Below are 26158 nucleotides of genomic sequence, written 5' to 3' on the forward strand. Positions count from 1 at the left end.
GTGGCATCCCCATTCACAAGACTCCGCCCTCAGAACTCGGGCAAATAGGGGACATCGGTCCGGGAGTTCCAGGTTCGGACCGGCTAGGAGAGGAGGAGAGGAAAGGGTCGCCGAGAGATGGCAACCGCGGTGGTTGGGGACTACCAGCGGCTCCCGAGAGTCGCGACCTTTGGGTCTGAGATCCGGCCCGTTATGGCCCCGCCCCTATCTTCTTCTTCGCTGCTCCGCCCAGCAAATCTCCGCCCCTCGCTGGCCAATCGGCGCTCGATCGCCACGTCTGGGCTCTCCGCGTTCTTCTAGCGCTGTCTTTTTGGTCCCCACGTGGGCAGGCCGGTGATGGCGGCGCTGGTTGTCTCCGAGGTGGCGGAGCCCGGCGGCCAAAAAGGCCCTGGCAGAGGTGGGTGCTACAGCGCTGCGGCCTCCGGACGTCGCATCTTGGGGTATGGCCCCCATATCAGGGACAGGTCCAGCCCCCTTTAACGGCGGCGGCGCCTTTCTCCGCCAGACCCGGAGGCCTCGCCGTCACTCGCTCCGGGCGGCTGTCACTTGAGCCCAGGGGGACCGGTCTTTCTCTTGCAGCCTTAGAGCGCGATCGGGAGCAGCTCCTCCTAGGAGCTTGTAGTCCTCAAGCCGGAAACGCTGCCCCCCGGCCCTAGCCGGTAGCCAGACACATGAGGACTCACAGATAAGACGGACGCGGCGGGGAGGGAAGGAGCCAGGCGCGTTGCAGCGAGCATTCCACAAATGGGCCCTCAGCGAATGCTTTCAGGAAAGAGGCACATGGTTTCACCAGGCACTTATAGAGCACCCACTGAATGCCAGGCCTGTGCTAGGTGCAGGGACTAGACTACAGTCCTGCCTTCGGGAATCTCACAGTCTTCCGGGGGATACTGACGTAAACAGAAGATCACAGTCACGTCATAAAGGAGGAGGCGCCTACTGACCCTTGGGACAAATTGAGCTGCTAAGACTAGCAGCTCCCACACCTCAAGGACCACAAGGGACGTGGGGCTGTCAGAGCTTCTGTGAGGGGCCCAGGGACACTGGGCTGGTTGTTCCAAGGCCTTTGAAACAACTGAACAAAAACCATAGCAGTGGTAACATTAAAATCTGACCTCAGGGTCCCAGTCTGTCATGCTTGTTCTCCACTGCACTGTCACGACCACCACCTGCCCACCTACCCCCACACATAGAGGGTGAAAGGTCAGGTCTGGGAGGATCCCTCTTGTGTAGGGAGAGGCCCTAGCAGAAGTTCTGGCACATAGTGCAAGCTCAATAAATATTCGTTGAATAAATTGATTTCTTGCCTTCTCACATTCCCGAACTGTCTGGCTCCTAAAGAGATAACTGGAGGTTGAGGGAAGCTGAATTGTGGGGAGTAGGATGCAGACTAAGGGCTGCAGCTTTCCTAAAGCGCTAGTGTTTTCTCCTTTAATCAGGAGGTTGTAATTACTTGTATACCTGCATTTGCCCCCACTAGACTGCTAGCCTCTTAACGGCCGAGGACACTCTTCTGTCCTTACCTGTTTGCCCCCCATCCTAACTAGAGTGTGTTCCTTCTGTCCTTCCTGGGGTGGGAAGCAGGGTCCAACAATGGGACTAGGGAATTTGTTAAGTCAGTTAAATGTATGGTGTTTATTTCCTTTTTAAATGAGAGGGAAGAGGGCAGAAATTAACCAGTGTAGACAAAGTCAGTGGGACTCGAGTAAGGAAGGCAGTCTTTTAAGTTAGTACTTATAACAGTTTGCTTATAGATCTCATATCTAGGATCTCAGAACTTCAGGGTATTCTCAGGGACTGGGGGAGAAGGACACTTTCCCAGGCTGGTTGGGCTGGCTAGGCTCTTGGTTTTACTCGGGTTGTTCACTATCAAGGAGCAGTTGTGTGGACATTTTTTCCATTTGCCTCTCAGTTCAGTCCCCTGGTGTCACCTCTACTCTCCTGAAGTAAGGGGTGAGCCATACCCATTCATGGGCTCGAAGTCTTTGATTCCCAATAATCTCACAACATAGAAATTAATTATGCAGATTTCCTCTTGGCTTAATTGGTTGTCTTTCCAGCTTCAGGATGAACTCAGTGGGGAAGAGGTCTGGGCCAACCCCCTTCACATGTGGGATCTGGGCCTTAAACTTGGATGGAGTTAACAGCGCAACCGGATCTGGTTGTGGTTTAGGCCAGGCACTGACTCTGGCCTTGCATTTGTCCTAGGTCGAGTCCCTCGGGGCCGCTTGGCCAATCAGATCCCCCCTGAGATCCTGAACAACCCCCAGCTGCAGGCAGCCATCCGAGTCCTGCCTTCCAACTATAACTTTGAGATCCCCAAGACCATCTGGAGGATCCAACAGGCCCAGGCCAAGAAGGGTGAGCCCCAAACTTTGAGCTGGGGTTGGGGTGGAGAGGTTGACTGGGCCAGCCAGGGGCAGTGCCCCCATCCCAGCCTCTTCCCAGCCCTCTGCTCTCATGTCTCTGCTCTTGTCTTGCAGTGGCCTTGCAAATGCCTGAAGGCCTCCTCCTCTTCGCCTGCACCATTGTGGATATCTTGGAGAGGTGAGGCTTGGGGCACTGGAGAGGGAGCTGAGCCAAGACCTTCCCTATGCCCATTACAGCTCTGCCTGGTGGCATCATTTTTGCCTTCTGGACCTCTACCTTGGCCTATCCCTTCCCACAACTATATACACACAAAGGGAAAAACCCAAAACTAAACTCCCAGCCTGCTGAGTTCCTTGCTTGTCTGTATAAATCTCCCCTCCCTTAAAATATTTGGGAGAGAGGAATGAGTCAATTCTAGTATCTTCAAAGTTGGGTCCAGAGCAGGTGGTGGGGCTGAGGACAAACCTAAGAATCCTCAGACCAGACCCTGGAAAGGGCTGAGCCATTAGCGCAGTGTCTGGCTAAGGGGAAACTTTTCTGGCACATTTGGAGGAGTAGGGCAAGGAGGGGCTTGGCAGAGGGAGAAGTGCCTAGGAGATGGTATTCCTTCCTCTACCTCCCTCCTCTAAGTTTCTTCAATACAATGAGCCATCCTTGGGAGAGGGGTGAGCTCTCAGCCATCTGGAAGCAGCATGGGAACGGGGAGGGCGAATGAAGAAAGGGGAGGTCATCTCGTGATGGGAACCGCCCACTTCCCTGCTGCTGCCCTGCCCCCACTCTGCTCCTCATCCCGCGGCTGGCACAGACTCACTTTCCAGCTCCCACCCTCTTGCCCCTTGGGGATGCTCTCTGGGGCGCAGGCCAATTTGCATACATTTTAATCTATAAAAAATTAAGTGCTCTGACTCAGACGCCTGGGCTGCATTCTAAGGAGCTGAATAATCTGCTTCTGTGCATAGCCTGCTTTGGGGAAGGGGGAGGAGGAGGGCCCCCTCCTGACTGGCAGTAGCTCGGCCTTCCCCGCCACACCCCCAGGAGAGGAATGGGGAGAACTCAGCCACTGAGCCAGGCTCCAGGCCCCAGGGGTGGGTCTCTCAGGGAAGAGCTGGTTCTCTGGCTCCATTCCTGTGGTGAGTTCAGGGGGTGCGGGGTCTTCCCCCACCCACCCCGTCCCCCATGATTCAGGCCTGGCAGCAGATCCCATGGCAATGTGCTGGCCAGAGCCTACTCTTCCTGACGCATGAGGTGTGTGGGCAGTGCCATGTGCTGTGGGGGAGCTGTGCACGGGTCCCCCCATCCTGGGCACAGAGGGCCCTGACTAAGGGTGGGGAGGTAGCAGGGGGTCTGGGCGACAGGGAGGCTGCCTGTATCCACACATGCATGCCCACGCACACCACAGTGCCAGCGCGTGGGAGTGGGCACCTTTGCATGTATGTACATGCTCACTGCTCTGGGTGGGATGAGGCAGGGCGTTGGAGGTCTGTGTTTGACCCTGTGTATGCCAGGCTGGGGGTCCCTCTTGCAGTCTGAGCCTGGACAGAGGAATCAGGGTACCACAGACACCATCCTCATACAGCTACAGTTCCAGGAGCTGCTGCCAGGGCTGGGGGAGGTGGCAGCTGGGCCCTTCCTACTCTTTGTTGGCAGAAGTGGCAGCTGCCAACCCAAGGACTGGGAGAGGAGCTGGGCCCCAAGATACCTCCACAGGATTAGGCGTCTCTCTCAACTCACTTCTCATGTCATTGTCCCACTGTTCCTCCACCCTTTTCCACTCCCACAGGTTCACAGAGGCCGAAGTGATGGTGATGGGTGATGTGACCTACGGGGCTTGCTGTGTGGATGACTTTACTGCAAGGGCCCTGGGAGCTGACTTCCTGGTGCACTATGGCCACAGCTGTCTGGGTATGGTGGGCCAGGACATCTGGACCCTGGTAGGGCTGGCAGAGCTGCGGGACAGCATGCTAATCTCCATCACAGTGCCTTCTTGTCCTGCTTGCAGGCACCAGGTACCTCCTGGTTTCTGGGATGGCTTCGGCCTTCCTGCTCTGAAGGTGAATCTTTCCTTTGGATTTGGTTGCCTTGGAAACTGTGCTGCTGTCCCAGATGCGGGGGTTTGAAAGGCTGTTGGTGGTAGAGCAGCTGGGCCCCCAGCAGAGTGACAGAGAAGGCACCTGTGACCCCTCCTCTTCCCCTACCCCTCCTTTTATTCCCAGGCTGAAACCACTGGTCCTGGCTGCTCAGAGACAGGCCCTGGGCCAGGCTGTCTGCCCCTCCTGCCTTCCAAAACAAAGTCTCCTGAACTCTTTCCTTCTCCCAGTTCCCATGGACACCTCGGCCCAAGACTTCCGGGTGCTGTATGTCTTTGTGGACATCCGGATAGACACCACCCACCTCCTGGACTCTATCCGCCTCACCTTTCCCCCAGCCAGCGCCCTTGCCTTGGTCAGCACCATTCAGTTTGTGTCAACCTTGCAGGTAAGTGGACAGACAGCAGTCAGTCTCCAGGCTGTTCCTGGATCCCCATGTCGGATGCTCCAGGCTGGTCCTTTGGCACTGGCTCTCCCTCCCCATCCACTTGCTTCCCTTTCCTCATTATCCTAACAGGCAGCTGCCCACGAGCTGAAAGCTGAGTATCGTGTGAGTGTCCCACAGTGCAAACCCCTGTCCCCTGGGGAGATTCTGGGCTGCACATCCCCCAACCTGCCCAAAGAAGTGGAGGCTGTTGTGTAAGTGAAAAATGGGGGGCACAGTCGGAGAGACACAGGAAATGTACCCTAGGACGGAGCATGAGGTTCCTTGTACAGTGAAGGAAACTGAGTCTAAAGCTCCTTAACCATTTGCTCAAGGTCACTCTGCAAGGTGGGGACCAAATAGGGTTTCAGGTTTCTTGTCTCCCTCTCCAGTGCTCTGTCCACCATGCAGAAGGCTACGCCCAGGAGGGGCAGGAATCAGAGGCCGTGATGGGGGGATGAGGGTGGGCTAGAAATGGTGGAAATATAATTGGAGAAGATGGATGGGCACGCCCAGGCTGCAGCCCCATTAATTTAGCATCCGGACAGCTAACAAGCAGGAGCAGCGTGTCTCCTGCCGCCTAATTATTTTAGGTAATGGAAATGCTTAATGTTGTGTGAATGCAGCCAGCCTCAGAGCCCACAGCTCCCCCAGCTGGGACTGGGGAGGGGAGCCCTGCTAAGGCAGGGAAGGAGGGAGGGGGACTCCCCTGACTCAGCCCCACCTCTGAGGCTGCAGATGCTCCTCCCACAGGCCTTGCTGCACTCACACAGGACACCCCTGGCCCTAGACAGGGCCTTCCGCAGCCCACACCTGGCAGCCCTGCTCCCAAGGGGCATTGCCCCTGTGTCTGTACCTGCATAACTCTGAGCTCATAGATGCCCACCCTTGGGGGCTTCAAGGTGTGTGTTGGCGGGAGGGACACTCTGAGTGCTGACCATTCAACAAAATTCAGTGTGATCTCCAAGAGAGAAGGAGCTGCCATGGCATATTGGCTTCCATGTTCCGGCCTCTCCGTGGCCTGGGCAGGTACTGTTAGGGGCAGCATCTCCTAGGGCGTGCTTGGTACAGCCTGGTGGTTCAGCCTGGAGTTAATTCCCACATATACTGCTTAATAGCTGTGTGAATTTGGGCAAGTTTCGTAACATCTCTGAACCTCTTTTGTGTCTTTTGTAAAACGGGGATACTATAGTAGCTTGAAGATTATTTGATAGGATTGAGTGAAGTCATACGTCAGGTGCTTAACCCAGGCCTGGTGCACAGAAGGCACAAGTCCCATAAACAGTGGCTGTTGTTACAGTTCCGAAACGACCCAAGAGCTAGTTTGGGCAGACAGTAGCCAGTGTATACCCTGAAACATCGTGTACAGCATAAATGACACCCTGAACACGACTTCCCACCTCTATATTGAGCCAGGTGAGGGAGAATCTGTCGCCTCACCTCCAAGTTAGGGTCTCTAGGGCCCCGAGTGGCCTGACCATGGCCTTGGCTGCCCCTTTACTCTTCCTCCAGGAAGGTTGGGACGGGGCAGTGCTTAAATTCTCTGTTAGCTAACTAGAGGAGCCCTATGGTCATCTAATTCAAACTCCTTATGTGACATGTAAACAACCCAAGGCCTCAGGAGGTGAAATGATGACTTGTCCCAGTTCATGCACCACGTCAGCAGCACAGGCAGCCGAGAACTCAGTCTTCTGGACCTCCAAGCCAGCCCCTGCTTCTGCTGCCCCATCCCCCACTGATCGCCGCCTTTCTACCCACTGCAGATACCTCGGAGATGGCCGCTTCCATCTGGAGTCTGTCATGATTGCCAACCCCAGTGTCCCCGCTTACCGGTGTGTGCTGAGACCGGCTGACCAGCTGGGGAGGGGGTGGGACTCCCTGCCACGGAGGCCCTCAGTCAGCTGAAACTTCCTCATTCCCTGGCCACTTAATGGCCCCCAGCCCTCAGGTTCGGAAGCACTTAGGTCCTAAATCTGGGGGTCAGACCTGGGGCTGCTGCTGCCCAGTACCTACCCATCCCCTGGGACTCCCATCAAGATCCTAAAACTGTCTCCCACTCTTGCCTGCTCCAGCGGTGGGACTGATCTTCCCCACGACAATCTCTGTTCTTGCCTGTGGTCCTCATTACCCGCATGGAGCCTGAAGGTTCAAGAGACGAAGGGGCTGAGTCAGAGAGCCGTGTGTACAGCACATGTCCTGTGAGTGGCCGTTACCGGACCCTGACAGTTTCTTCTTTTCCAGATATGACCCATATAGCAAAGTCCTGTCCAGAGAGCACTATGACCACCAGCGCATGCAGGTCAACCGCCAAGAAGCCATAGCCACTGCCCGCTCAGCTAAATCTTGGGGCCTCATCCTGGGTACTTTGGGCCGCCAAGGCAGCCCCAAGATTCTGGAGGTCAGAGGGCTCGGGATGGCCTCTGGAGGAGGGGCCTGACTGGAACCGCAGCTGGGAAAGTCAGTAGGCTAAGGGATTTAGTCTTGGCTGCTTGATCATAGTGACCCCAGCTCAGCCTCCCTTTCCCACCAGCACCTGGAATCTCGGCTCCGAGCCTTGGGACTTCCCTTCGTGAGGCTGCTGCTCTCTGAGATCTTCCCCAGCAAGCTCAGCCTACTTCCTGAGGTGGATGTGTAAGTTTCCCAACTTTACCTGTGACTCTGGCTAAAGTAGCTTGGAATCTGGGTCCTGCATATTGAAGGCTGGAGTCGGTAGCAATTGCTTCTATGGTCATGAAATTTTCATGTTTACAGAGCACTCATCCAGTAGGGGCTCCCCTTGGCTGTGGGTCCTACCTACTTTGTCTGGCTTCGGGGCTCACAGGCAACCGCAACGTCATAGTCGTTCTGTGTGAGATGAGTTTGAGGGGTGGTTGGCACCTGCACGGTCCCAGGCACCAAATTTGTTTTGGGGATACTATCACAAATGAGCTGCCTAGGCCCTACCCTCAGAAAGCTCATAGTCAGTGGAGGACACAGGAGAAAAGAGGCAACACTGTAGTGTTATTCTAAACAGCAGTAGGTGACAGTCTTTACTTTAGAATTAATAGTGAGCATTCATTGGGTGTGTTGGGAGCACAGTCATGTTCTTCAGCATGCTGCCCAAGAGAGCGGAGAAGCCCCTTTGGGTATGACCTGACTTCCCTTCCCAGGTGGGTGCAGGTGGCATGTCCACGCCTCTCGATTGACTGGGGCACAGCCTTCCCCAAGCCGCTGCTGACACCCTATGAGGTAACACCAAGTTTTGAAAATTCCTGGGAGAGAGTGGGCTTGGCACCTGGTTCTCTCAAGGGAGGGATCTGAAGTGGAGCCAGGTGGGTGGGCAGCACTTAGTTACAGCTGAGCCACTTACCAGCTATGTGGCTTTAGGAAAGTTCCTTAACCTCTCTGAGCCTCATATTTCCTTCTGTGATATGGGGATAATAAGACCTTCGTAGGCCCTTCTGAGGATTGAATTAAATAATTGTATGCAGAAAAATGTTGGCAAATGTTACTGTCCGGTTTTCCTCCCCTAGGCGGCGGTGGCCCTGAGGGACATTTCCTGGCAGCAGCCCTACCCCATGGACTTCTACGCCGGCAGCTCCTTGGGACCGTGGACGGTGAACCACGGACGAGACCGGGCTCCCCAAGCCCAGGGCCGGCCGACGGTGGGGAAGGAGGTGGGGACTCCAAGGAAGGCAGGGAAGCCGCAGCTGGGCGCGGCCGCGGCACTGGCCGCCTTCCTGGCGACGCGAGCCGAGGCCGCCGCCCTGCGGTCGCTACGGGAAATGCACTGGAGCGGGGTGATGCACTGGAGCGGGGTGGAGGACGTCGCAGCAGAGGGACCCTGACCAAAGTCTGCGACCTCAGGTGCAGAAGGGGCCCACGGGCCCCTCTTCCGCCGCGGCCTGCGAGGGTTGCAGCTGCCGAGACGAGCAGGAGGCGCCGCCCGCCCCTTGAGACGCTCCTGGGTCTCAGGTAGCCGCCCGACCCCTCCCCGTTGTCATGGGAACGCCCGCTCGCTCCGCGGCCCGCCTTCAGGCTGGTGTGGCCTGTGGTCCCACCCCTCGTGGTAGTCAACTTCCGCTCGGGGAAGGGCCGCTTCCGGCCCCTGGGGCGCGCTGCCGCTCATGATGGCGGCGCCGCGACCTCTGCGGGTGCTGGGCCTGGCGGGCTTCCGGCAGAGCGAGCGGGGATTCCGCGAGAAGACGGGAGCGCTGCGGAAGGCGCTGCGGGGCCGCGCCGAGCTCGTGTGCCTCAGCGGCCCGCACCCGGTCGCGGACGCAGCGGGCCCCGAGGGCGCCGGGCCCGACTCGGGTGAGACGAGCCCTGCCCCGGAAATGCGCCCCGAGTTTTCTCTGTCTTGCCCGGTCCCCATGACACCCTTCAGCATACCCCACCCGGTACCCTCGCCTCATCCTTCCCACCCTCGCTTCTCTCTGGCCATACCCTTCGTCGCTTCCATCCCAGCCTCCAGGCTTCCGCCGTGGTCTGTCCTCCGCCTCCCTCCATGCCAGTCTCTTCCCCAGCTCATTTCCCCCAGTCTTTCTTCTCCCCTCAGCGCCTCTCTTTCCCTGTCATTCCCAAATTCTCCCTCCTTTTCTCATTTCTTTCCCCCTCCTCTTCCCATATCGCTGTAGAGCCCTGCCCTCCGGAGGAGCAGACTCGAGGCTGGTGGTTTTCAGAACAGGAGGCAGACGTGTTCTCCGCACTGAAGGAGCCTACAGTGTGCAGAGGTCTGGAGGAAGCCCTGGGAACGGTGGCACAGGCACTCAGCCAGCTGGGACCTTTTGATGGGCTCCTTGGTTTCAGCCAGGGGGCCGCGCTAGCGGCTGTTGTGTGCGCCCTTGGCCAAGCCGGCGATCCCCGCTTCCCCTTGCCACGGTTTATCATCCTGGTATCTGGTTTCTGTCCCCGGGGCCTTGGCCTCAAGGAATCCATCCTGTTGGGCCCCTTGTCATTACCTTCACTTCATGTTTTCGGGGACACCGACCGTGTCATCCCTTCTGAAGAAAGTGTGCAACTGGCTAGCCGATTCACTGGAGCCATCACTGTCACCCACTCTGGTGGCCACTTCATTCCAGCAGCTGTGCCTCAGCGCCAGGCCTACCTCAAGTTCTTGGACCAGTTTGCAGAGTGAAAGATCAACAAATGCTCTGCCCCTACATCCCCTCCCCCTCCCCCCTCAGTAGGGACACGTGACCTTGGGGCAGCTCTCTAATCCCTGACCTCCCCTTTCCCTGCCTCGAGACCTCCACGGCTGTTAGTGCTCCTTCCATCACCAATTAAGAGACAAATACAATTCTTAAAGACCCAAATTTTATAAACCCAGATCTGCAATCAAGAAAAGGGAGCAGGAGGCCTTAATGGGCTTTGACCTTGGCATCTGATACTCAGACATGAAAAAGGCCATTGGAGCCCTGGATGAGTGGAGAGTGGCATGGGAAAAGCAGGGACTGGCACCACTGTGATTGCCACACAATAAAGTGGTGATTTGGATTTTGAGCATCTTTTTCCTGCTACACACAGCAAAACCATTTTATAACAGAAGTCTGGATTCCTGGCTGTGCACATAGCCTCCAGGACAGCACCAAGCAGGCAGGTGTTTCCAGTTATGAGCTCCCAGGACAAGCTCATCCATGTGTGCACATACACACTTGCACATTTTTGGTGAAGTCTTAAGTCCCGAGCTGAAGGAAAGGAGGCCACGGTGGCTGAATCAGGGAAGAATTTACATCTGAGAAGTTTTAGGAAGATACTACCTGGCAAGGCTCTGCCTAGGCCTCACTGAGTTTAAGCTTCCTTTGTCTTGATCCCTGAGAGTTGTGTGCTGGCCTTCTGTCAAACCCTGGCTTCTTGTTTTCTCTGCTTTCTCTCTAACTGCCTTAGCCCCTCTGAACTGAGCTGGAAGGGTAGGATGGTGCTAGACCTTGGATGAAGGCCAAAGACAGTACAGAAGAAACCTTTTCCCAAACTTGACCCCATTTACAGAGTTTCTTAGATTGATGCTACTGAGTAGTGATCACAGCCAAGGCCTAAGCAGTCTGGTTTGAGAGTGCAGCGAGTTGTTCTAGGCACTCTAGAGACTGCCTACTTTAGCCATTTCCCCAACTTCAGTTACTCCCACCCACTGCTGGCCCTGCTCTCTCATTTCAGCCCTGCCTCTGCAGGCTCACCAGCTTGTTCCTTTTCCGGAAGATCAGAACAGGCCAGCAAGCATGGTTGCCCCCAGGGAGTTTAGTAATTGAGCAGGAATTAGAATTAAGGGCTGCAGCGCAAATAGTCAAGCTCATTCTGAGACAACCAGACTAATAGCCCTTAAATTACACAAAATTCTGAGTTCTTCACTACAGATAGCAGCTGTCCAAGGTGGAAAAGCTGGAGTTACCTGCCCAGACAGAGCCAGTTTACTGGGTTTAGGACCTTTACAGCAGAAAGTGAAGGTGGGGGAAAGCTCTCCCTCGCTGCAGTCAGCCTCTGCCTTGCTTTTTTTTTTTTTTGAGGAAGATTAGCCCTAAGCTAACTGCTGCCAATCCTCCTCTTTTTGCTGAGGAAGACTGGCCCTGAGCTAACATCCATGCCCATCTTCCTCTACTTTATACATGGGACGCCTACCACAGCATGGCTTTTGCCAAACAGTGCCATGTCTGCACCTGGGATCCGAACCGGCGAACCCTGGGCCGCCGAAGTGGAATGTGGGTACTTAACTGCCGCGCCACCGGGCTGGCCCCTCTGCCTTGCTCTTGGTGTTGTAAAGGGATTCCTTCCTTGGCAAAAGGAGGAGACTCTGAAATGGACTGGATTACTCCTACAGATCTGTTGGATTTGGCCCATAGAATTTTAGAAAAAACTGGGTTTATGGTATTTAGGATTCTAGGAACTTTACACAAAAATTCAGATTCCTGGCTTCTCTAGAAATAAGCAGTTCATAACAGAATGCAGAGGACCTGCAGTTCAGGGCTCACCTGCCCTTACGGCAAGCACAGGCTGCCCCCCTTTAGCAAGGTCCCAAGAGGTGAAAATGATGACGAGTTACATACACAGCTGCTGCCACTTGAGATCATTGTGAAGATTAAAGGAGAGAGGGGAAGATATATTGGGGGATGCATTTTAGGCCAGGGCTTAAAATTAGAAGAGTGAGCGTAGAGCAGAGCATTATTAGGTGGAACAGAAGAACTCATGCTTGGGGTGAGGAGAATTCCCCCTGAGAATCACAAAACGTCCAGGCTAGAAGGAAACATCATGTGGTCCACTGGTTCCCAGCGAGAGATATATCACCTCCCATTATGCCCTCTAGGAACACTGGAGGATCGAGGCTACGCCCCCCACCCCCAAGCACGCACACAGATTCTACTGGCCACTTGCATCAGGACTGTGTTAAAACTTGGATTCCTGGCGCCAACTCCAGACCTACTGAGTCAATCACTGGGACCCAGGAATGTTTTTGACAAACTGTCACGCATACAGATTCTACTGGCCACTTGCATCAGGATTGTGTTAAAACTTGGATTCCTGGCACCAACTCCAGACCTACTGAGTCAATCACTGGGACCCAGGAATGTACATTTTGACAAACTGTCATGCACACAGATTCTACTGGCCACTTGCATCAGGATTGTGTTAAAACTTGGATTCCTGGCACCAACTCCAGACCTACTGAGTCAATCACTGGGACCCAGGAATGTGCATTTTGACAAACTGTCCCTTGTCGTTCCCATGCAATGTAAGATTTGAAAACCATTGACTTAGAGAGTAGAATGTAAGTCTCTGGTAACTGTGTTATTTGAAAAAAGCCCCCATGAGATTCTCAGGCACTCCACTAGGGAGGGGAAGTGAGCTCTCCAGTTTAAGAATCATTGATGTAACATTTTCAATTTATAACTAAGGAAAATGAGGTCTAGAGGATAGAAAGAGGAATATCATTTTCTGAGTGATAGCTACGGCAGATAACGTGATAAGCAGAAGTTTTAGAGTTGCCTAATTTCATCTCACAACTTCATGAGGTAGATACTATTATTAACCTAATTTTACAACTGAGGAAACAGGCACCAGGAGGCTAGGTAACTTACCCAAAGCTGGATTCAGATCCAAGAACTCATATTCTTGATCTTCACTAAGCATTGTTTTCTCTGCTGCACCATGGAAGATGAGCAGAGAGGCCCCACTCACTACTATTGGGCTATATATCTTGCCTGGACATCACCTTCCTAAGCCATAAAATAGGTTGAGGATGGGGTGCACTAAATGATTTCCAAGATACTAAAAAACCTTACCATTGTACAGTCGGTCCTCTGGTTTTTTCCCCTCTGACCACCTTTTCCAGATGGGTTCAAATTGCAAAAGAGTTGGTCTCTTCTTTTCAGAATAACCCTACCATTTCTGTTTTCTACCTCTCAATCCACATTAGATTCCTAAAGCTCTTGAGAGAGGGAGTCCCTTGGCAAAGAAACCCTCAAAAGCCCCTGGCCTAGAGCTTCTGGTCAGATGTGCCCCCCTCCTCTCTTCACTCTGCCTAAGTGTCCACATCTAGGGTCTCCCCAACACCACCGGCCTCTCACAAAGTCATAGTAGCCTAATAGAATACTTGAGATGGAAATAGCATTCTGCAGTTTTCAAAGGTTTTTACTTAGATGATCCTATTTGATCCTCACAACAGGCCTGCAAAAAGGAGGGATTATTATCTCATTTTACAAAAGGCTCAGAAACAACATGGCTCCTTAAATAACAAGCAGTTGATGATGAAGCCAGGTTGGACCTCCTGCTTTCCAGTGCACTACTCCCACCTGCACACACTATGATCTGCCCACAGATGTCCACTGGATTCCAGAATCAAGTGCATTTTTATCTAAGATCTCAGGGTCCTTGGGTGGGAGGAAGGCAGCATGTGGGCGTTAATTAGTTGTGAAACCAGCACCAATTGTCTTAGAAGTAATTTAGGAAAGGAGGGGCTATAGAGCTGTAAAGAAAAATTGGATTAATGGGCGGCAGGGCTCGGTTACATTAACCATTCTCACTACTGTCACTAAGGAAATCCTGCACTGAATATCCAAGAGTCAGCCCCTGCAACAGGTGTTGGTGGTGGTGGCAGGTGACATACACAATGTTTTTGAAGAGGTCATTGCTCACACTTCACTGGCGCAACAAGACTTCAGCCCCTCTGATATTCACTACCCCTCTTTAGGGCTAATTTGAGACACTGTCTCAAATTGGAATCCAGCACCCAGAGATACACCCAGGGAAGGATGCTAATGTGTTCAGACAACACTTTAGGTTAACTTTACTAGCCCATCGGCTTCCTGAGGGTTTGGGACCCTTCTTATCATCCTACATGGTTCAGAGGTAGAAAGAGGGGGGAGCAGAATACAGGGAGGCTGTGACTCCATCAGGAAATGGGTTCAAGGGTTACTCTTCGCCCTCTGCCTACTCAGGGGTTCCTGGTAGAATGAGGTTGTGGCGTATATAGGAAAACTTTCCTCCATCTATCCCCTTCAATCCCCAGGAGGCAACATTTTTTCTTGTCTCCAGGTCCCAGCAGCCTCCCTCCCACCAAGGAGACAAAAAGAACCCAAAACCCAGAACTGCCCCTTCTCTCACCATCCCCTGGCTGCAATACCTTAGCTAGGAGGACAGGACGGTCACTGAGGCGGAGGGTCAGACATACTCCGCAGACCGTGTTTTCTTCTTTGCCTGGGTGAACGCGCGGCAGTCAAACCAGGGAGTAGCCCGCCTCCCTGCGCCGCCCCTCCCGCCATCCCCACAGACGCATCGGATCTGGACTCGCCGCCCCCGCTTCCTCCTGCTCCAGGTCTCCCTCTTCTCGGGCTGGCAGTGCGCGGCGTGGCGCGGCGCGTGGGCGTGCTGCGGGGCGACCATGGCTGTAGACTGTTACCTCCGGTTCCCACAGTAACAATCGAAAGCCACGGTTGTCCTGGAGACGCGGGGGCGGGGCGTGCGCTGCTGACGGCGTCGCGGCAGCTCCAGTCAGGCTGACGTCAGGACCGCGGGGTGCGGGGGGGTGAGGGGGCGGCGCGCGCGCGGAGGGAACGGGGCGCGGGACTGCTCCGGGCCTGTGCGATGTACCTGTGGGCCTGCCGCCCCCCGCAGTCCCTGGGGACCAGGGACGGGACGGCCCGATGGCGGCGCCTGCGCTGGATCAGCACCGCGGACAGCGGCGCCGCGGGCAGCGAGCATGGGGCTGGAAGACCCCGGGGACAGAGGGGCCAGGGGTGCGGCAGGTGGCCGGGTCTGCGGTCCTGGGGCGGGGCCAGGCGTCGGTGGCCGTGACTGGAGACTGTTACTGAGGGCGGCCCGGGCAGTAAGCAGTCTAGAGCCAAGGTGCCGGCGCGCTGCCCGGGCGGGAGTGCCACTGTCGCCCGCAGCTGGGGGCGCTGCTGCTCTTCCTCCCCCGCGTCTCCCGCCCTTCTCGGCCCCATCGCTCGCGGACAGGCACGCGGCCCTTGACGTCAAAGCCCTGTGACGTCAAAGATGTCCCTGCGGAGAGGCACTTCCGGTGGAGGGGGGTCGGTGGGGGTGGGGCGGGGCACTCCGGCTGAGGCCCCGCCCCCTCCTGGTCCTGAGAGGACAGCTCCTCGCGCAGAGGCGGGAAGTCGGGGGCGCAGAGGGACCAGCCCGACGGGACAGGACGGGGAGGGGGCGCCCCGGCTGAATGCGGGGCTGGGGTCCCGAGAGAGCTGCGGCCCGGGCGGCGGGCAGGTGGGCGTCTGTCCCTTGCCCGCTCCCCCGCTCAGCTGGCCGGGGGCAGCGAGGCTGAGTCACCGTGCTGCGGGGAGGGGGAGGAGGGGGCGCGAGCACCTTCGCCCCACTTTCTTGGGAGAATGGCGCAGGAGCCCCAGGAAAAGCTGCGGGGACTCTGGGGTCCATCCTCTGTTAGATGCTCCTCCGAAGTGGCTGCGTCTCCATCCAGGAGCGGGCAGGTGCTGCACGGGATTCTGTGTACGCCTCCGGCCCGGCTCCACCAGCTGCGAGGGGACCCTGGTACCCCACCCTGTCCCCAACCCCACCCCTGTAGGGGCCCTCCAACCTGCTGCCTGCCGGTCTCTTCCTTGCCCTCCTGTCCGTGTCCGTGCGTGGGTCCATCTGTCTCCCGTCGGTCGGTCAGTCCCGCTTACCTGTCGAGCCGCGTCGCGCCCGCGCCCGTTCGCCTCCCGCAGCCCGGCTGGCGCGGCGGCTTTTATAGGAGCGCGTAGTACTCGTGCGGCGGCTCATTCATGCGGCCGCGGCTCCTACACACTGACGCGCTGCCGACGTCAGCAGGGAATTTAGGAAACGGGAAGAGGGGCTATTTATAGTGGCGAGGCGAGGGGGGGGGGGTACCGAGGCGACAGGGAGCTGGGAGGGGGAAGAGGGCTCACGGAAGCAGGAACGGGAGGGGGAGCCCGAGCCCCCTGTGCCGGTCTATCAGGGGTTAACTTTCCGGAACTGCGGGCTGGGGGCCGGCGGGAGGATAGTGCCGGGAGAGTGAAGGAGTCCGTTACATGTTTATTCACTCTGAAACACCTGGGGGCGCAACCCCACCCTGCTCGCCTTCCAGAGGGCCTCACCCGGTAGCCCCCATTCCCATTCCTCACCTGCTGAACCCGACGGCTCTGTGAAGCCACAAGATACCTCTCAAGGGCTATACCGCAGGGCCACTGGGGGGGGGGGGGTGGTGGGAGTGGGCTCAGGAGAGGAAGCTGGACCCTAGGAGGGGTCTAGGGCTGCTTCTAGAGCTGTGGTGTCCGGAAAATGAAGAAAAAGAATGCGGGAGCTCAGGGGTCCTGGAAGGCTTTGTAGGAGGAGGCTGGGCCTGGAAGGGAAGGTCCAGTGGGGGTCCAGGTACCAATCGGGAGTTGGAGACCCAAAGGAAGGCAGAAGAGTTGAGGAGGTGGCTTGCACTCCCCGGAAATGAACAAGGGGGTCCTCTATGGGGCAGTTGGGGAAAAGGTGGCAGGAGAAGAGGCAAGAGGAAGAGCCTCAGCCAGTGGAGTGCAGGAGGACAGGTTGGCAGTGCCATTTTCAGAGCCTGGCACACAGTGGACTGCGTTTAGGGCCCATTTGTGGAATGATGGGCATTGGCAGAGCTCACACAAGGGTGATAAGGAGTGAAGGAGACCAAGGGCTCAGCAGCTTGGCAGGGAGGGGTCTCCAGGGGTTTGCGGGGCAGAGACCACTTCCAAGAGGAGGAGCTAGAGTTCCTGGAGATCAGAATTGGCAGGAAGGGCCCACACCATGCCGGGGAGAGTTCCCCTCGACAGCAGCAGGGAAATGAAGGATCCTGGCTCAGCCTAGCTCCATCAATTGAGGAAGCCTCGAAATAGGGAAGGGGGAGTGTGTTCAGAGGGAGGAGGAGCCAGATTGGGGTGGGGAGGGGGCAGCAACAGCCAGGGTAGGTGAAACTAGGGAGGGAGGGAAAGGTCAAAGGTTGAAGAAGGGGGAAGTTCATAGGAGGGCAGCTGGGCTGGGGGAAGGTGTGTAAGACCCTCCCGTACAAATGTAAGGACAGCTTGAGGGTAGGGGCTGGGGCAGTGAGTCAACTTGGGGAGAGTGTTGAAGAAAAAGACAGTGGGCACGGTGGACCACAGACTGCACCGCACAAAAGAGACACGGGGCTGAGGGGCTCCTTGTGGGGCTAGGATCTGGCCCCATCACAAGGATAAAAGATAACAGCTGAAACGGGGTCAGAGAGATCACGCACACTTTGGGATCTGGTCTCCTAGAGTTCCCCCTCCCTTTTCTTTTTCTTTAGGTTTTTTGTCTCCAGTCTTTGCCCCAGTGGTTCTCTGCTCCAAGGAATGCCTTCCTGTCTAGGGTGAGAACACCTATTCGTCCATCAAAGCCCACCTCTAAGAGCACTTCTTCTGAGGAGCCTTCTAGTCTCCCTCCAGCACTCCATACATTTTTCCACCTCGACGCAGCCGCACGTCCCTTGGCCAAGATGTGGGGGTCCGTCTCCCCTAGAGGCTGGAAGCTTGGGAGCCCACAATTTTCATTCTTGGAACCTCACTACTTCTCTAGTGAGGACACCGTGGGGAGACGGAGGAGAGGACTTGGATAAGATAGATCCAGAACACGGACTCAAGACTCGGTGGGAGTCGGAGGGACCTGCGGGGACCAGGAGCTGCCGCCTGGCCCCAAGGCCATGAAGTCGCCTGTGGAGGAAAGAGAGCCTCTGGGGGGCGCCTGAGACCTTGGTGTCTGTCACGGACCACGAGCGGCTGCACCGGCGGCCCCTCAATGAATGACTCAGCCACTACCTCTAGCAGGGGCGTGGGGGCGGAGGACCGCGCGGGGGGTGGCGAACGCGGCCCCCACCTGCCCAGCGGCCCTGCGAGTTGCTAAGCTCTCCAAGGCCTTGGAGAGACGCGATCTGGGCGAACCTCATCGGTTACTATGGTAACTCTGAGCCCCAGCCTCTCGCGCGCGGCGGCTGAGGGAAGAGCAGCCAATCAGAAGCTGCAGGCGTTCTCGGGGACGCACTCCCACCCCCCACGTGTAGGCGGGGGTCAGGAGGCGCGGGGAGGAGGCGGAGCGTGGGCCGCGGTGACCCGGCGCTGGCTACCGGCCGTTGCGGCGGCTGGGCTGCGCGGGGACACTTCCGGAGTAGCCGTGCGAGTGCCCGCGCGCCAGTGCAGGGTCCCCTCCCTCCCAGAAGGGGCGTCACCTGCAAGAACCCGGCCTTCACCTGGGGATGCAGGACCTTGCGGGGGATCCCGGCCTGCAGGCCTTCCTGTCACGTTTCTCTCGGGTCCGTGGGTTGGAGAGGAGGTGGTCCAGGCAGGTCCCTCAAAACGGCTCACATAGGGAATCTGGGGGCTGGGTCTCTCTTGCAGGACCTCCAAGAGGCGCTGTCCAGCCATTCCCGTTCGAATGTCCTGGGATCCTTCCAGAGACCTGAAAGTTCAGGTCTGTTTGTTTGTAACACCTCTACTCAGGTCCACGAAGGGCCCTACGTAGCAGCCCCTGGAGTCCAGTCCTCAGGGCTTGGACTCCGGAAGGGGGCAGGTATGTTCTGTGCAAACAGGCGTGCCCGCAGGTGTCAATGCCCGGAGACCGTCTGGGTGCAAACAGGTTTATTCTGTGCGTACCTAACCCATGTGGCTGAGTGAGGGTGGATGTGTTGGGGGTGGTGGGTATAAATGGACAGTTCCATCTAGGAATGCCTAAGGAGAGTCCCCTAAGATCTTGTCTACCTTCTTCTCCGTTAGGGTTTCCGTAACCTCCTTCCCACCAGCCACTGTCACCAGAGTCCCCTCCTTGGGGGCAAGACTTCTCTGAATTGGGGCAATGTGAGAATCTAGAAATACGTACACGGGAGCGTTCAGCTCAAAACCCCGAGGTTTGTGGGGCTCTCAGGTCCGGGGCCTGGGTCCCCAAGTGGGCACATCTGGGAGGGTGAACCTGCGAATAGGCCCCCCTCCCGGTCCAGCGCAGTATCTGCGAACCTCCAACCCAGGTGCGCGGGAGGGAGGTCGCGGCTGTGCTGCGCAAAGCCCCACGCGGCCGCGAGGTGGCGCCATAGCTGCAGCAGCGCCTGCCGGGCCGGGCCGCTCCAGATAAGAGTGTGCGGAAAGCGCGGCGGGGCTGAGACGCGACCAGGACGCGGGGAGGACGGACCAGCAAGACAGACCGACCGGGGGCCCGGCGGGCGGAGGGCAGCGCAGCGCAGCCACGTCCCCCCTGGATCCGCCGGCAGCCGGGCCCGGGGCTTCCGACATGCCCCCCAGGTGGGTCCTGGGGCTGGGGACCGGGAGGGACAGGGGACCCGGACAGCCCGGTCCTCGCGCGCTACCGCCTCGGGCGCATCCTCTGGCGCGGGCACCCCAGCGCGGCTGGGGTTCAGGTCTCGGGGTGTCGCCCCTAGAGGACTCAGGACCTCCGGGCCGCTGCTCTGCGCTGGGTTCACGGCGGGGTCAGCGGCCCGGGGCCGGTTCTGCCCGCACATGGGCTGAAGAGGCTAGAGGAAGGGAAGGGGAGCTGGCGGGCGGGGCTGGCAGGGGCGCTGCCCTGGCACAGCTCGGCGCCTGGCAGCGGGGCGGGTGGGGCCCTGGCTAAGAGCTGCCACCGCCTCGGGGAGGGAAGCCCGGTCGGGCTGCGGCCACAGGTAACGGGCTGCGAGGCCCTGCGGGCCAGGAGGGGAACAGGGTCGGGCGGGCGAGCGGGCGGGCAGGGGAGCTCAGGGATCGGCTCAGGCCCCGCAAACGCCTGGCTGCCGAAATTGGGGGCCGAGAGGAAAAGCTGGGAGCCGAGGGACCGGGGCTGGCGCGCTCCTCCTGGCCTGTCTGAAGTTGGGAAACTTTTCCCCAAGTTTGGGACGGCGGAGTTCGTGTGGAGAAGGGGCCGAGGGGAGCTGGGGAGGGAGGCTCCCGGCCCGCGAATGCAGAGCAGAGGCCGAGGCCCGGGGCCGGGACGCGGGTGGGGCGCAGGCCGGGTCAGGGCCGCAGCCGGCTGCGCGCCGTGCCCGCCCGGGGCGCTGCCCCCTCCCTCCCCTGGGAACTGCGTGGCTCCCCCCTCCCCCCCACCTGCTTCCTGCCTCAGCCTCCTGCCCCGATATAACGCCCTCCCCGTGCCGGGGCCCGGCCTTCGAGCTCTGCCCGCCAAGGCAGCCGCTGCCTCCGCTCCCCGCGCCGCGGCTGCCGCCCGGGCCCCAAATGAGGGCCTGACAGCCCCGGCCAGGGCGGCGCCACGGCGGGCACCGCGCTCCCCTGCTCCGGATCACTTCCCCCAGCTGGGGCAACTTCTCCCGAGGCGGGAGGTGCTTTTTACTCGGCTCCCTTATATCCCACTTGGGCAAACTTCTCGGCCCTGAATGACTTTTCCTGAAGCGGACATTTTCCTCAAGTCGGGTAACTGTCTCCGAAAGGGTCACTTCGCCCGAACAGTTTTCTCCTCGGAAGTCCCCACAACCCAGCCTGTGTGGCCGGCGGCATCCGGGCCTGAGGTGCAGGCCGCCCGGCCTCCTCTCCACCAGCCACTCTCCTGCTCCTTCCTCTGGCCGGGCCTGCCGGCCCAGGCTCCCACACTCGGAGGCAGCCGATCCCCCGCCAATGCCCAGGCCGCGGTGCTGATGCCCCGGCCTAGCCGAGGGGAAGGGGAAGTGGAGGGGAGAAGCACCGGGCTGGGTCCAGGCAGCCAGGGCTCGGTGCGGCTCTGACCCGGCTGGTGTGTGTCCCCGCAGGAGATTGTGCTGGGCAGACGATGCTGGACACGATGGAGGCGCCCGGCCACTCGAGGCAGCTGCTGCTGCAGCTCAACAACCAGCGCACCAAGGGCTTCTTGTGCGACGTGATCATCGTGGTGCAGAACGCCCTCTTTCGCGCACACAAGAACGTGCTGGCGGCCAGCAGCGCCTACCTCAAGTCCCTGGTGGTGCATGACAACCTGCTCAACCTGGACCATGACATGGTGAGCCCGGCCGTGTTCCGCCTGGTCCTGGACTTCATCTACACCGGACGCCTGGCTGATGGCGCAGAGGCGGCGGCGGCGTCCGTGGCCCCGGGGGCCGAGCCGAGCCTGGGCGCCGTGCTGGCCGCTGCCAGCTACCTGCAGATCCCCGACCTCGTGGCGCTGTGTAAGAAGCGCCTCAAGCGCCACGGCAAGTACTGCCACCTGCGGGGCGGCGGCGGCGGCGGCGGCGGCTACGCACCCTATGGGCGGCCGGGCCGGGGCCTGCGGGCCGCCACACCCGTCATCCAGGCCTGCTACTCGTCCCCGGCCGGGCCTCCGCCGCCGCCCGCCGCCGAGCCGCCGTCGGGCCCCGAGGCCGCCGTGAACACGCACTGCGCGGAGCTGTACGCCTCGGGCCCCGGCCCGGCTGCCGCCCTCTGCGCCCCGGAGCGCCGCTGCTCCCCGCTCTGCGGCCTGGACCTGTCCAAGAAAAGCCCGCCGGGCTCCGCGCCTCCTGAGCGGCCGCCGGGCGAACGCGAGCTGCCCCCGCGCCCAGACAGCCCTCCCAGCGCCGGCCCCGCAGCCTACAAGGAGCCGCCGCTGGCCCTGCCGCCGCTCTTCCAGAAGCTGGAGGAGGCCGTCCCGCCTCCGGACCCGTTCCGTGGCGGCGGCGGCAGCCCGGGACCCGAGCCCCCCGGCCGCCCCGACGGGCCCAGTCTCCTCTACCGCTGGATGAAGCATGAGCCAGGCCTGGGGAGCTACGGCGACGAGCTGGGCCGGGAGCGCGGCTCCCCGGGCGAGCGCTGCGAGGAGCGTGGCGGGGACCCCGCCGCCTCGCCCGGGGGCCCCCCGCTCGGCCTGGGGCCGCCGCCGCGCTACCCGGGCAGCCTGGACGGGCCTGGCGCAGGCGGTGACGGCGACGACTACAAGAGCAGCAGCGAGGAGACGGGCAGCAGCGAAGACCCCAGCCCGCCCGGCGGCCACCTCGAGGGCTACCCATGCCCGCACTTGGCTTACGGCGAGCCTGAGAGCTTCGGTGACAACCTGTACGTGTGCATCCCGTGCGGCAAGGGCTTTCCCAGCTCGGAGCAGCTGAATGCGCACGTAGAGGCTCACGTGGAGGAGGAGGAGGCGCTGTATGGCAGGGCCGAGGCGGCTGAGGTAGCTGCCGGGGCCGCAGGCCTAGGGCCCCCTTTTGGAGGCGGTGGGGACAAGGTCGCTGGGGCCCCGGGCAGCCTGGGTGAGCTGCTGCGGCCGTACCGCTGCGCGTCGTGCGACAAGAGCTACAAGGACCCGGCCACGCTGCGGCAGCACGAGAAGACGCACTGGCTGACCCGGCCCTATCCATGCACCATCTGCGGGAAGAAGTTCACGCAGCGCGGGACCATGACGCGCCACATGCGCAGCCACTTGGGCCTCAAGCCCTTCGCGTGCGACGCGTGCGGCATGCGCTTCACGCGCCAGTACCGCCTCACGGAGCACATGCGCATCCACTCGGGCGAGAAGCCCTACGAGTGCCAGGTGTGCGGCGGCAAGTTCGCACAGCAACGCAACCTCATCAGCCACATGAAGATGCACGCCGTGGGTGGGGCGGCCGGCGCAGCCAGTGCGCTGGCGGGTCTGGGGGGGCTACCTGGCGTCCCCGGCCCGGATGGCAAGGGCAAGCTCGACTTCCCCGAGGGCGTCTTTGCTGTGGCCCGCCTCACGGCTGAACAGCTGAGCCTGAAGCAGCAGGACAAGGCAGCCGCGGCCGAGCTGTTGGCGCAGACCACGCACTTCCTGCACGACCCCAAGGTGGCGCTCGAGAGCCTCTACCCGCTGGCTAAGTTCACGGCGGAGCTGGGCCTGAGCCCGGACAAGGCGGCCGAGGTGCTGAGCCAGGGAGCGCACCTGGCCGCTGGACCCGACGGCCGGACCATCGACCGTTTCTCCCCCACCTAGGGCGCCTCTGGCCGGCCCGCGTCGTCGCTGCCGCGTGGTCTCGACCCGCGCCCCCAGGGAGCGGCGGCGGCAGCAGCGAGCAGGCACACCGCGCCCGGACAGCTGTAGTAGCAGCGGCAGCGTCGCCGCGGTGGCGGCGGCCCCACCTCTCTGCGGCCTCACCTGGCCTCACTGCTTTGTGCCTTAGCCTGGGGGTGGGGGTGGGGGGAAAACCCCGGGACAGGGGTGGGATGGGGGAAGGGAGATCTATATTTTTGATATCAGCTTTGACCAAAGGAGACCCCCGGCCCCTCTCCGCCTCTTCCTGTGGTTTGTTGGCCCCCTCCCCGGCTCCGTGCTGCTCTTGGGGGGAGGGGTGTCACTGTTGGGGCGCTCCCAGCCCTACCTCCGGCCCTTGCGACCACACCCATTCTCACTGTGAATCTCCCCGCTGGGGTCGGAGCGTTGGGCAGAGTTGGGGAGCGGGGAGGGGATTGAGCCGGCCGGAGGGCCCCCTGCCCCCCGCTCCCGCCCGCCCCGGGACTGATAATGTGAAGTTCCTCATTTTGCACAAGTGGCACTAGCCCCAGGGCCAACCCTTCCCTCCCTCTGGAGTCAGAGGGCTGAGACAGCCCTGGCCTACCCGGTCTCCCACTCCCGCGGTGTGGTGTCCCTCTCCTTCCCTGGGGCCCCGGACCATATTTATTGCATGCGCCCTGGGCAGCCCCCCATCCCGAGCCCAGGCTGGGCTGGGCTGGAACGTGGTCTCTTTAGCTCCCTCCTCCTCGTTTGTATATTTCCTACCTTGTACACAGGCTCTTCCAGAGCCGCTTCCATTTTCTATACTCGAACCAAACAGCAATAAAGCAGTAACCAAGGACCCTGGACCCTGCTGCTCTCTTCCACCCTGCACAAGGACCTGGGTGGGCTGCACCAGGGTGGGTGGAGGGGGCAGACCCGCACCCCCATACAAGTGCAGAGACTTGGACCTTCTCCCTCCCCAGTCCCAGAGACAGATCAGCAAGAGGTCAGGTATGTTTCATAACTAAAAATTTATTAAGGAAACAAAACCAGTGCTGCAAATGGGACAGAAAGGAGAGACAGGTCTCCCACCCACCCAGTCAGTGGCCTTCATCCAGGGAGAAGTTCTCAAAAGAGAGGCCGGGGACCCTGTACCCTAAACAGCCCAGTCTTCTGAGGCCCTGGGGGGCTCATACCCCCAAACTATTGGCCCTGGCTCTCCTGCACAGTCCCCCTTCCTTCTGGCATAGTCTTGGGCCTCAGGGAAGGCACAGCCTTGCTCTCATCTTCAGGGCAACCTGTGAAGTCAGACGGTGCTCTGGCAGATTCCCTCACTGGTCCCATCAAAATTTACTCCTGGCTCCTCCTCAGAACTGCCTTCCCTCTAAGTCCCCCTCATCCCCGTCCCTGGATTGGGAGAACCCATTCCCAGAAGGCAGCCTCCAGAGTGAGATTTTGAACACAGGTGCCAGCGGCAACAAGAAACTCCAAGGCCAAAGGGCCCCTGTGTCAAGTTCTTCCAGGGCAAAGCTAGAAACAGGGTGAAACTTCAGGCTACCCTCAGGCTGGGCTGTACAAGCCTGGAAGTTTCTCGGAGCACAGGAGCCAGGCAAAGGAGGTTAGGGGTGGAAAAACTTTATTAGGTTCCTGTCCCAGGTACCGGAGGAGGAAGATTCAGAGTGAGAACCTCCATGGGGGAACTGAGGTGAGGAAATGGAGGGGACCAGGGAGGTGAGAGGGGTCAACTAGAAAGGGAAGGAGGGTGAAGGGGATGACTCAGGAGGGAGAGAGGGAGGACAGGGAGGGGAGAACTAAGAAGAACCTGAGGACATTTCGTGAAGTGGGGAACTAGAGTAAAAGGAAGGCTGATGAGGGGGGAGGGAGAAGGCAAAGGCCACCCAGGGAGCATGGGCCTGAGACTGGATGTCCCTTCCCTCCAGACCCATGACCATCCGAGGGGAAAGTAAGTGGCAAAGTGCAATGGACCCAGATTGATAAGGGCAGGAAGAAGAGCAGCAGGGTGTGTGTTTGTGTTGGGGGTGGGGTAGAAGAGGCGTGGGCCTAGGGCTGCTGTTCAGGATGTGGGGTCCAGAACCCAACTTAGGTCCGTGGGGAATCCAGGCCTCAGGGAGAGAGACCAACCCTGGGCACTCTCTTCATGGCATGACCAAAGCCTCTTGGACACATTCAGGACAGGGATTCTGAAGAAAATCAAAGGGACCCGTCATTCCACCTGCATCTGATGGAAACTCTTAACCCCCTGCCCCATCTCCAGGTGAGAAAGTGGCTGAGTCCTGGGGCCGAGAAGGCCTTCTCCCAGCCCTTGAACTAGACATGGGGAGGGAGAAAGGCTCAGAGTGTGGGCAGCCTACCTGGCTGGCCCACCTGCTGTCACTGCAGCCAGCCACCTCCCTGCTAAATCTTGGCAGCCGAGGAGGGTCCCAGCAGTTTCCGCCCGACCCTTGGGAGGGGCTCTGTGAGGAGCAGCTCCCCCACAGCATGGCCACGGCGTGGGTTGGAAGAGGATGGTTTATTGTCTGGGTGGATTGGTGGCTCAGGCACGTGGGCATCTTCTATGCTACACTGTGCGCCTGGTGGCCTCTCAGGAACGGTTCCATGGGGGTGGGCCCCGGTGAGGCCCCCTCAGCCCACCTGGGCCCACGTGAGGAAGGCTGGGATGTCCCGCACAGGCACATTCCTCGTCAGTGCCTTCACACGCAGGTTCCGGTCATCCGTCAACAGCACCACCTCCCGCAGTAGCCGGATTGGCTCCTCTGTTGGCACAAGAGAGAAGGACTTCACCGAGGGCAGTTGGCAGAGGCGCTGGCTGCCTCTCCTCTCTCTAGAGGGAAATTTGGTCCTGGGGGGTCAAGGCCAGCCATCTCTCAGCCTTCCCCCAAGTCCTTTACCTGATGAAGACAATCAGCGGGGGGTGCCCCTCCCCTACTGACTTACAGAGGGCCAGGCTGGGCTGTGG

The 26158-nt window shown here is 59.3% G+C and overlaps 4 protein-coding genes and 1 long non-coding RNA gene across 15 annotated transcripts in view; 4 read left to right on the forward strand and 1 right to left on the reverse strand.

Moving 5' to 3' along the window:
- The first annotated feature begins 239 nt into the window (after window positions 1-239).
- DPH1 (diphthamide biosynthesis 1) lies at window positions 240-9635 on the forward strand. 5 transcript variants are annotated; one of them, XM_070562916.1, is made up of 14 exons: window positions 305-397; window positions 2209-2361; window positions 2484-2547; window positions 4151-4272; window positions 4348-4421; window positions 4688-4845; window positions 4975-5096; window positions 6645-6713; window positions 7123-7279; window positions 7412-7512; window positions 8031-8109; window positions 8394-8537; window positions 8728-8835; window positions 9498-9635. In XM_070562916.1, the coding sequence occupies exons 6-13, from the start codon at window positions 4693-4695 to the stop codon at window positions 8815-8817; spliced, it is 915 nt and encodes a 304-aa protein (XP_070419017.1). In that variant the 5' UTR covers window positions 305-397; window positions 2209-2361; window positions 2484-2547; window positions 4151-4272; window positions 4348-4421; window positions 4688-4692; the 3' UTR covers window positions 8818-8835; window positions 9498-9635. The 5 variants fall into 5 exon arrangements, with proteins under 5 accessions (XP_008524545.1, XP_070419017.1, XP_070419014.1 ...); XM_070562915.1 differs by having other exon boundaries at window positions 316-440; XM_070562914.1 differs by having other exon boundaries at window positions 322-397; window positions 4370-4421.
- On the forward strand, window positions 8816-12620 carry OVCA2 (OVCA2 serine hydrolase domain containing). Its single transcript, XM_008526324.2, has 2 exons — window positions 8816-9174; window positions 9498-12620. Exons 1-2 carry the CDS (start codon window positions 8988-8990, stop codon window positions 9995-9997), a joined length of 687 nt encoding a protein of 228 aa, XP_008524546.1. The 5' UTR covers window positions 8816-8987; the 3' UTR covers window positions 9998-12620.
- Window positions 12621-18110: 5490 nt separating this feature from the next.
- On the forward strand, window positions 18111-19194 carry LOC139074124 (uncharacterized). Its single transcript, XR_011523582.1, has 3 exons — window positions 18111-18249; window positions 18687-18759; window positions 19062-19194. It is a non-coding gene; the product is annotated as an uncharacterized lncRNA (long non-coding RNA).
- Window positions 19195-19445: 251 nt separating this feature from the next.
- Window positions 19446-24040, forward strand: HIC1 (HIC ZBTB transcriptional repressor 1). 2 transcript variants are annotated; one of them, XM_070562933.1, is made up of 2 exons: window positions 19446-19580; window positions 21032-24040. In XM_070562933.1, exon 2 carries the CDS (start codon window positions 21052-21054, stop codon window positions 23179-23181), a length of 2130 nt encoding a protein of 709 aa, XP_070419034.1. In that variant the 5' UTR covers window positions 19446-19580; window positions 21032-21051; the 3' UTR covers window positions 23182-24040. The 2 variants fall into 2 exon arrangements, with proteins under 2 accessions (XP_070419034.1, XP_070419033.1); XM_070562932.1 differs by lacking the exon at window positions 19446-19580 and adding an exon at window positions 20439-20699.
- Window positions 24041-24193: 153 nt separating this feature from the next.
- Window positions 24194-26158, reverse strand: part of SMG6 (SMG6 nonsense mediated mRNA decay factor) — a 212796-nt gene continuing 210831 nt past the window's right edge. For all 6 annotated transcript variants that reach the window (XM_008526314.2, XM_070562918.1, XM_008526313.2 and 3 more), the window contains one exon: window positions 24194-25955. In XM_008526314.2, the coding sequence (XP_008524536.2) occupies window positions 25825-25955 (131 nt within the window). In that variant the 3' untranslated portion in view covers window positions 24194-25824. The remainder of the gene's footprint in view (window positions 25956-26158) is intronic.

The sequence above is a fragment of the Equus przewalskii genome, chromosome 10 (genome assembly GCF_037783145.1).
Source record: "Equus przewalskii isolate Varuska chromosome 10, EquPr2, whole genome shotgun sequence".
Lineage (NCBI taxonomy): Eukaryota > Metazoa > Chordata > Mammalia > Perissodactyla > Equidae > Equus > Equus przewalskii.